The sequence below is a fragment of the Musa acuminata genome, chromosome BXJ3-4 (assembly GCF_036884655.1).
Source record: "Musa acuminata AAA Group cultivar baxijiao chromosome BXJ3-4, Cavendish_Baxijiao_AAA, whole genome shotgun sequence".
NCBI classification, from domain to species: Eukaryota; Viridiplantae; Streptophyta; class Magnoliopsida; order Zingiberales; family Musaceae; genus Musa; species Musa acuminata.
The window spans coordinates 49,053,004-49,063,057 of NC_088352.1; the positions used below are offsets into that span (position 1 = coordinate 49,053,004).

The following is a 10,054-nucleotide window of genomic DNA, read 5'->3' on the forward strand; positions in this document are numbered from 1 at the left end:
GACCCCTCTTTCCTCTCCCTTTGCTTGGCAGGTGACATCCCTTTCCACCATTTATGTTACTTCACGTCATTTGCTTGCGGGCTCCACCAAGTTCTCTGCAACTGCACGATCACTCTGTTCTTCGTCGCTGTTCCGTGCTTGCAGCTGATCCTCTGGCGTTGTCCCACCGGGGACCCGCAGCGGAGAATGGTGGAAGAAGCAGCACGAGCAAATTTTCTCGGTGGAACGAACCACAAATAAATCGCAACTTTACGTAAACTCATCAGCGGAATGAAGGAAAATAAGAGCGAAGAAGCTACGAAGAATTCTTCTTCTTCTTCTTCTTCTTCTTCTTCCTCCTCCACCTCCATCCATGTAAGGTTAGGGTTAGGTTTGTAGGTTTCTGCCACCTCGACGCCCTCTTCCTCCTCTGTAGGCTTTTCGCCGAAATGCCGATGCCACCACGCCGGAGAACTCTTGCTTCCTCCTTCCTCGTCGTCCTCCTCCTCTTGATGGCCATCGCTTCCTTCGGCGACAAAGCCGATCTGGACACTCGTGGAGCGGAGCGATCCGCGCTGCTTGGTTTCAAGGGCCACGTCTCGGCTGACCCCGCCGGGCTACTCCGCGGCTGGGGCCCCGGCCCCGACCACTGCTCCTGGCCCGGCGTCGGTTGCGACGACCGGTCCCGGGTCGTCTCCCTCAATATCTCCGCGAAAGATGGCGGTTTTCTTCTTCCCTGCTCCCGGTCCGGCCCGTATCGTCGGAGCTGCGGCGATCCCCGACGAAGGCTGGCGGGAACGTTGAGCTCCGCCGTCGGGAATCTTTCCGACCTAAGGGTGCTGTCCTTGCCGTTCCATGGCTTTGATGGCGTGATCCCTGGCGAGGTCTGGGGTTTGGAGAACCTGGAAGTGCTTGACCTCGAGAGTAGCTCGTTCTCTGGTAGGCTTCCCTCGCTTTTCCCTAGAAAGTTGCGTGTGCTAAATCTGGGGTCCAATTTGCTTCAAGGTGAGATCCCTCCCTCCCTCTCGAGATGTGTGGAATTAGAGACCCTAGACCTATCCGGCAACCAGATCAATGGAACGATTCCAGGGTTTCTTAATGGTTTTTCCAAACTAAGAGAGCTGTATCTCTCTTTTAATCGTCTCGGAGGATCGATTCCTGAGGAGATTGGCTATGGGTACCGTAGTCTTCAGATTTTGGACTTGTCTGGAAATTTATTGGTCGGAAGCATTCCAACCAAACTAGGCAACTGCGCCAAGCTGCGTGTTCTGTTGCTGTCCTCCAATCTTTTGGATGGCTCTATTCCTTCTGAGCTTGGGCGATTGAGCAAGCTTGAAGTTTTAGATGTCTCCAGGAACCGTTTGAATGGATTCGTACCTGCAGAGCTGGGGAACTGCTTAGAATTGTCTGTCCTTGTTCTTCTGAATCTACATCATCCCATGTCGGATGATGAAGCTTCAAATTCTGTTGATAAGGATGAATATAATTATTTCCAAGGCAAACTTGCTGAAAACATCACGGCTCTGCCGAAGCTTAGGGTGCTTTGGGCACCAAGGGCAACGTTTGAAGGGGAGATTCCTGGCAACTGGGGTTCTTGTGAGAGCTTGGAAACAGTTAACTTGGGTGAGAATCGTTTCACAGGAATGGTACCTAAAGTGTTTGGCCAGTGCCGAAACCTCAGATTTCTTAATCTAAGCTCAAACAATTTGGTGGGTTGCCTTGACAAGGAGCTTCCTGTGCCCTGTATGGATGTCTTTGATGTCAGCGGGAATCAGTTATCTGCCTCCATCCCAAGGTCTACTCACGAGCAATGCCCTTCATCTCGGATCCCCGCACACGACCTGTCTTCGTCTTATTCTTCATTCTTTGCTTATAAGAGTCGCAGTGGACTTGCCTTTCCTTTTCCTGAAACTGCTGGTGAATTTTTCATATATCACAATTTTGGAAGGAATAATTTTACAGGTACTCTGCCTTCTTTACCAGTGGACAATCATAGGCATGCTAACCAGACTATTTATGCATTTCTGGCTAATGGGAACCATCTCTCTGGGTCTCTTAGTGCTTTTGCCTTGGGGATGTGCAACAAAGTGAATCACCTAATCATTGACATCAGCGACAACATGATATCCGGTGGGTTTACATCAGAAGTAGGTGCAAAATGCAGGTCTCTTGTGGTTCTGAAAGTTGCTAGCAATCAGATTTCAGAAACAATTCCTGCAAGTATTGGGTTACTAGAAAATCTTGTTAGTCTGGATTTAAGTAGGAATTGGCTGCAGGGTGAGATACCTGCTAGTCTTAAACAGTTACAAAGTTTGAAATATCTCTCATTAGCCGGTAACAATCTTAGTGGCCATGTCCCATCTGGCTTGGGTCAGTTGCAATCCCTCAAGGTTTTGGATCTCTCATCAAATTCCCTCACTGGTTATATTCCTAGTGATCTTGTGAAGATGGAAAATCTTACCACCCTTTTACTTAACAACAACAATCTTTCTGGGATTATTCCTTCTGCTTTTGCTAAAGTGGCATCACTTTCTAGGTTCAATGTTTCCTTCAATAATTTGTCTGGATCATTGCCTTTTAATGCCAGTACATTGAGATGTGATAGTCTTCATGGTAATCCATTTCTCCAGTCTTGTCATATCTATGCTCTCTCTGTTCCATCCTCTGATTTGCTGGGGAGCAGCCAGAGTTCGCAACCATTTACCAACTCACCAACAGGAAACTCTTCAGATGACAGCAGCAGTGGTGGCTTTAGTTCTGTTGAAATTGCTGCAGTTGCTTCAGCTGCGGCCATCGTTTCAGTCATTCTAGCTCTAATTGTTCTCTATATTTATGCAAGAAAGTGCATACCTAGGCCCCCCATTGGAGCTTCTGGAAGAAAGGAAGTGACTGTTTTTGTGGATATTGGTGTTCCGCTAACCTATGAGAGTGTTGTCCTAGCCACAGGGGGTTTCAATGCTAGCAACTGCATTGGCAGTGGAGGATTCGGGGCTACATATAAGGCTGAGATTTCACCAGGCATTCTGGTTGCTATAAAGAGACTTGCAGTAGGGAGGTTTCAAGGTGTTCAACAGTTTCATGCAGAAATCAAGACCCTTGGGAGATGGCGGCACCCTAATCTTGTGACCCTAATAGGATACCATGTTAGCGACTCTGAGATGTTTCTTATATATAATTATTTTCCAGGAGGTAATTTAGAGAGATTTATACAGGAAAGATCAAAAAGGTCTGTGGATTGGAGGATGCTTCACAAGATTGCTTTAAACATTGCATGTGCACTTGTTCATCTGCATGATCAGTGCATGCCCCGCATCCTTCATCGAGATGTTAAACCTAGCAACATACTGTTGGACGATGAATGTAATGCTTATCTCTCTGACTTTGGATTGGCGAGGCTTCTAGGAAATTCTGAAACCCATGCGACCACTGGTGTCAAGGGAACATTTGGTTATGTTGCTCCGGAGTATGCAATGACTTGTCGAGTGTCTGATAAAGCAGATGTATATAGCTACGGTGTGGTGCTGTTGGAATTAATTTCAGACAAAAAAGCATTGGATCCTTCCTTCTCTCCATATGGTGATGGCTTCAATATTGTTACCTGGGCATGCATGCTGCTGCAAAAAGGCCGTGCTCACGAATTTTTCACTGAGGGACTGTGGGATGTGGCTCCGCATGATGATTTGGTAGGGATTTTGCACCTAGGTGTCAAGTGTACTGTTGAATCACTTTCTATTAGGCCCACAATGAAGCAAGTTGTTAAGAAGCTAAGGGAAATCCAACCTCCACATTATGGGCATGGTTAACATATACACGCTTAAGAGAGGTATGGTTCTTCATTGTTTATCAATTCTATTATTCATCAAGCTAGGATATGAAAAGTAGCAACTGTCTGTGCAGCATAAACTTTGATTTTTCAGTTGCCCATGTTTACCCATTCAGCAGTTTGTTGTTGAGTTTGCTATTACTGTAAATATCCAAGTGCTGAATAGAGGGTTGATCAAATTTGCATAACTTCATCTTTTGAAACTTATAAATACTCAGAAATTGTGCACTTTTAGTTCTCGAAGGTGAATCATTGTTGTATCTCTTCCTCAAGTTGTACAGGTAACAAATGCAGGTGTTGTTGGACTCTGTCAATAATGGAGAAAGCAAAATTTCAAAATACTTTGGCTAGTAAACTAGATGATTGCAACCGCACACGAATTTCTATAAAATCTGAGTGACTTATATGTTTTATGCTGAACCTTTTATTGGCCAGATTTCAAAGATGAAACTGACCTAGATATTTTCATTAGCTAAATTATATGTGTATCTGAGAAGTGTTTGAGATTCATCGTATTGAGCAAACATACTCGCTATCTAAGAAAACTAATGTGCAGAAATAGTTATGTCTTGCTGCAGTTTGATTCAGGTGATTTTTAGTTTCACGTACTCCTTTATGATGACTTTTATCTCATTGCAGCTTCTGCTCCAAGAACAAGTTCTGCATGATATGGGAGGTAATACTTCACATTTTGTTGGGTATTTTTATTAAATATTTTTTTATTTATTGTTGCTGAAAAATCATAACGGAGATTTCTAAATTTGACAACAGGTGATATATCACATACTTTTACGTCGTCTAACCGTTGAAGTAACTGAGCTATTCTAAGGTTGCAATGTCATGGAGTTTCAACTGAGTTTTCTTGAGTGTAATATCACTGGTATGGCATTTGATGGAGAGTTCTTTTGCCATATGATCAATCATTAAGGTATGTTTTTATTTTCCTAGTCATGTTATCTGATGCTGAAATCTGCTTTTTGGCATATTAAATGTTTTTTTAATTATTTCTTCTCCAGACTTCTAAGAAATATAATCAATTTTTAAGTTGTCTGAACTTCTGAAGAATAAAAAAATTGTTACAGAAACCTTTCCTCTGGCATCATGATTTCATAAAATCAATGTTAGATGGGTTTGCTTAAAGGATTACCGTTCCACATGTACAAATATTAGCATACTTATGCTATTAGGACTTGAGGTATCACATATAAGTCTCTTGATTAAAAAAATAGCATATACTTTACAACTATTGTATGTGAAACTAGTTATCTAGCCTGCAGGCCCTTGTCCCTTTCTTCTCTCCTATTTCTTTCTTATTTCTTCGGCCTTCTTAGAATTCTTTTTTTATAATTCTTTGTTGTAGGTAACAAATATTTCTTTTTTGTTGTGGAAATTTGTCTCAGCAGATTACTGACTTTTATTAGTCCTAATCGGTTTAGTTTTGATTGATTATGGTCCCAATCTGATACATACTTCTGGATAACAAAGATTTCATTGTAATGAACCTATTGGAAACTGTCGGAAGAATAGGGTTGATTAGCAGTAGTCAGCTGGTGCTTATCATTCGCTTCAACGCACCGGAGATCATCAACTTCATCAAAGGAATTAACCAGCCACCATGGCACATCAGTCTATAATCAAGGACATTTTGAGGGCTGCTCATGATTTTTGTTATGTGAAATTGTCATATTAGGAGAAATGTAACTGTGGCAGCACAAAATCTTGCCATTTTTTTGGTAGAATCCAAGAGCTGACTATCTCCTGGGGCTCTGACTTCAATCCCAGGTTGTATTCGGACACTGGTCCGGCTTTAGTGATCTAATGAAGTAATTCTCTTTTCAGAAAAAAAGGCAATAGTCAGCTGGTAAGGGTAACTACCCATACCAACTGTTGTGATATTCTAATGCCAATAATTATTAATTTGTAACAAAGATTTCTGCTAGTTTCCCATTATTTTTATGGTGCTATTGTTGTGACCCAAGGAACCTTCTGATCTATTGACTTATGAAGAAAAGACAGCCTCAAATGCACTCCATATATTAGAAAAGCTTCCTATCTCTTTTACATACAAAATCGTGTGTGGTTATTGATTAATGAAAGATAAGTGAATCACCACGAGGAATTATGCATGATGATTCTTGTATGGTTGCTTTACACATTTTAATATGTATAGCAGTTATTTTATGTGCGCAAGCATCTGCTTGCTTTTAACAGTTTTTTAGGTATTGTTTCCGGTTTCCAGTTTCCATGTCATTTGTTGAATTGGTCGATGATCCTGTCAACCATGAATTAACTAGAGTTAATGATTAAACAGATAAGCCAAGTCTTGATTTATCCCTCTGGCCTGGTTGGTGAGAGACTTGGGTTTGTTAGAGGATCTTTTGGGTTTCTCATCCACGATCATTCAAATTATATATAAATGGGAAGACAACTGTAGGCGTAAAGGTACAAATAAAAAGCAGATGTTGCGGTGAGTGAATGCTAAAAACCAAAAAGGAGACTACAAGGGGCTTGCGAGTTATATATATTTTTTATTTACTGATCTCACATGATGCTAGCAAAAATGATGCATCTTTTGGAACCATTTTGAATTGATGCTTAATCTGAATTACTGAGTATGATTTCTGAAGACCTCATTGTTCTTACTGCAGGCAATAAGAGAGAAATTACTCGAAGGGACAGCTGCAGGCCTTACATATATCTATCAGCTATGCCTTGCAGGGCAAATATCCTGATAACAGGTTATGGTTCTCCTGTTACGAGCAAGTTTTACTTGCTCGATACGAATGAGGAACTTCTGCAGGGCTATATAAGTAAAGATGCTTTTCAAAGGTTAGTCAAGGCCAGGAGGACACAAACCCACTCATCTCGGTCCATGATCGTGACAGTAAGCTTTAGTTTGCCGATAAAAAGTCATGACATATTACAATATTCTGGAATTCTTGTGCAAATGATTGTTAAGCCTGTTGAACTCATCATCATGTTTGACACAGTAGAATAATTGGGTTGGTCTTGCCGCCACAGCTGTTGTTGATGGAACATGGCCTCACCGAAGACCAACGGGTTCTTCGTGTAAAGGCTATTGTTTCAAGGACGTGAGTCAATTTTTTCTTCATTTTCCAACAATTATAATCTGACACGAATACTAACCTGATGATGATGATGATGAGTTATAGTGGGTTCACTCACTGCTATTATGGGAAGCTGATACCTATGAGTTGTGTTATTGCTAGGTCGCATCGTCAGGATTCCACCACTGAGGAGTGCTGGAAGGTATGATCTGAAGAATGTTTAAATCATAATATTTATTGGCTTCAGCTTTTACGTGAGATATATTTAGATGAACCTACGCAGTGTTTGGATTCTTTTATGGTGTTGGTTTACTGACGCTGCACATATCAGTTTGTTCACTGCACCATCAAACTGAATTAGAACCGACAACGCACAAAGCCATCAATTCCATATTAATTTGCAGGGATTATGTTGAAATGGAGCTCATGATGGCAATTCTTTTTTGTTTCTTATTCTTTGAATTCTTAACTTATCTTAACATTTGGTTCAAATGTTCACAAGCCTCTCCTTGTATATATTATATATATATATGGATAGGTCTTGAACATTAGGCATAAAGTTGGTGCCAAATTATGATGTCAAACATCATATGGCGACTGTCATTGCACAATGCTCCTGCAGATGCAGAACCGTTAAGGAAACAGATCTACTTAGGTTTTGCTTGGATTTGGTGCTTAGGGGACATCATTGTAGCAGTCTACCGAGATGTTGTAAGAAAAAAGCAACAACAACAACAACAACGGAGTTACTTGGTGGCTTGAAATCTCATATTACACCTTGGTAAGAGAGAAGAAGCTCACAAATGAGAGCAGTTCAATTAATAACAAAAGGGAGAAGGAAGATAAAAGATCTGCTCGCTCACCATGGCCATGGATGACGAGAAGGTCTTAAAAGACCAACCCATTACAGGAATGCCGAGGGGAAGGGGTTGACCACAATGTGTCTGAGTGGGTGCGCCACATCTCCACCTCCGGCGTGCTTGACGAACTCAGCAGGGGTGAAGAATCTGCCATGGCACACGCACACGATCCTTACATCCTCCCCTTTCCTGTACTTGTAGAGGAACCCTTCGATCCTTGTTCCATTTGGTCCATCTCCCGTAGCAGAAACGCATGGCATCATGTCCCTCTCTACCTCTTTCGTGTCTCCCATCACCCTTCCAGCATTCATCGCAGTAGCATTGACTGCTTTCGTGGGTTTGCTTTCCTCTATGCCTGCATTAGAAATCACACACTGTTACTGCACTAGAAATCTAAAACCAACCCACACCATGTTCTCCTTGCTAAACATGCAAGAAGCCGAAACCATTGTACCTTGCTTTGCCCCGCAGTTGAACTCGGAGACGCCGGAGCAGCCGCTCCCCTGAGATCCGATGGATGCTTGCGTTTCCGGCCTGAAGCACTTGGAACCGTCGACCATTCCAGCTCTGGGCTTCGTCGCCAATGCCGGCGGAACGACGCCATTCGCCGCCGCAGATGGCCTCTGCCCGTCCTCCATCTCCTCGTCCAAAATATCACCTTTCCTGTCTCTCTTCTCCGACCTCTTCCTCTTCCGGCTCTGCAGCTCCTTTCGCTTCCTCTGCTCCTCGGCATCCGCAGGCACCGCCGCCGCCGCCACAGCCTCAGGGAGGGCCTTCCGGAAAGGGAACACGGAGGCCGTGCACCTATCGATGGGCTCGTTCCCGGAGCAACCGCCCAACGAGAGGCCGAGGCTGTGCTCCACCTCGGAGGGCTCTCCCCTCTTGGCCTCCGTCAGCTCCTCTCCGCCACCACTCCCGAAACGCCTCAGGAAATCCCTCGGGCAGCACTGTACCGGAGACGAGACCTCCTCCTCCTCCTCCATGGAGAACCAACAAGGAACACCAGCGTATTCCTTTATGACGCCGGATCTCAACAAGGTTTCGGGTCAAAGTTCAAATTTTGCCACAAAAACACTCGGGAAATCCAGCGAAGAAGCCATGATAACGCCTCATGACAATTCCTCGGACATCGTTGTGCCCCAACCAAAACCTCTTCATCGATCGAAAGAAACGGACACGACGAAAGACCCAACAGTTACCCTAAAATCGCACGTATTCTCACCTATTTCAGATCAAAGATCAGGTTTTGCCCAAGAAAACATGCGAAATCTATCGGTCAGACCACGAAATAGCCCTCTGAGAGGATCTTCCTGTGATCAGACATCGGTGTTTCATCGATCATGGAGAAATAGAAGAGAGACCGTCGCTTGATCAACCCCGGTGGAGATGAAGACGACGACGAGAGAGAGATTGAGAGAGAAGGGGGGTACGGTGGAGGGTGTTTCAAGGTGTCTTCGATCGTGTGGGTTCCCGAGAGTGCCCTGCCCGGAGCCTGCGACATCCGCCACGCGTCGACGTTGGATGGTTCGCGGCGACAAGACGATAGGCGCGCCCGCGACGACAGGGTAGCCGTACCATGCTCACCGTGCCCCCACCGACACGCGTCCGCTCTTCTCCCCGCTGAGCAGCTGGTCGACACCATTGCGCACGTGTCGAGCATTTCATGGGGCTGGTACCTCGATCCTCGTGGGCCCCTATTTAACTCATATCTTTTTTCTCTTTTTTTTTCCGCGGCTCACGATGCACCCTCTCACTACCAGCCTCGTGACTTGCGAAGAGCGGTGGGACCCATGCCTGGCTAGACTGTGTGCCTGAAGTTATAGTGTATCGATGCACGACACGTAGTCGTTGCGTAGATCTGGAGCGTACCACTTAGGGTCATTCTCAGAACATTACGACGTGTTCAAAGCGAGGGACAGGGAAGAGGCGACGACGACATGTCGTGGTGGGTGTCAGGGTTCTTCAGGAGATCTAGCCGGAGACATGAGCGACGTGACGACCACAAGAGCGAATCCCGAGGACACGCGTCGACCTGGAGCGCGGTGTGATGTGAACGGGCCTGGCGGGAATCCAGCACAGATTGACATGTAGCTGCTTTCAGATCTTCAGGTGGATTACGGCAGGACGGACGCGTGGACAGAAAGTGCTACTTCTCTTACCGACGGTCGGCAACGGCGAGATCCATAGCTTGGATCGATGGGTCCCGTTCCGCTTCTCCATTCACCACAAGGGTAAGAGGCAAAGGTTCAGATCACGATGATGAATATAGAGTAACTTTCATCTTTTTTTATTCTTAATATCACGATTATATGTTGGATAACGAT

At 44.5% G+C, this 10,054-nt stretch overlaps 2 protein-coding genes across 4 annotated transcripts; one reads left to right on the forward strand and one right to left on the reverse strand.

The window, feature by feature from the left end:
- Window positions 1-237: 237 nt before the first annotated feature.
- On the forward strand, window positions 238-6,983 carry LOC135636185 (LRR receptor-like serine/threonine-protein kinase RPK2). 3 transcript variants are annotated; one of them, XM_065147802.1, is made up of 4 exons: window positions 238-3,802; window positions 4,442-4,478; window positions 4,574-4,730; window positions 6,451-6,983. In XM_065147802.1, exon 1 carries the CDS (start codon window positions 429-431, stop codon window positions 3,780-3,782), a length of 3,354 nt encoding a protein of 1,117 aa, XP_065003874.1. In that variant the 5' UTR covers window positions 238-428; the 3' UTR covers window positions 3,783-3,802; window positions 4,442-4,478; window positions 4,574-4,730; window positions 6,451-6,983. The 3 variants fall into 3 exon arrangements, with proteins under 3 accessions (XP_065003874.1, XP_065003875.1, XP_065003876.1); XM_065147803.1 differs by lacking the exon at window positions 6,451-6,983 and adding an exon at window positions 6,114-6,270; XM_065147804.1 differs by lacking the exon at window positions 6,451-6,983 and adding an exon at window positions 5,585-5,789.
- A 596-nt stretch (window positions 6,984-7,579) lies between these two features.
- LOC103982144 (ninja-family protein AFP3) lies at window positions 7,580-9,340 on the reverse strand. Its single transcript, XM_009398965.3, has 2 exons — window positions 8,185-9,340; window positions 7,580-8,085 (listed from the first exon to the last, which is right to left on the reverse strand). Exons 1-2 carry the CDS (start codon window positions 8,711-8,713, stop codon window positions 7,775-7,777), a joined length of 840 nt encoding a protein of 279 aa, XP_009397240.2. The 5' UTR covers window positions 8,714-9,340; the 3' UTR covers window positions 7,580-7,774.
- Window positions 9,341-10,054: the final 714 nt, after the last annotated feature.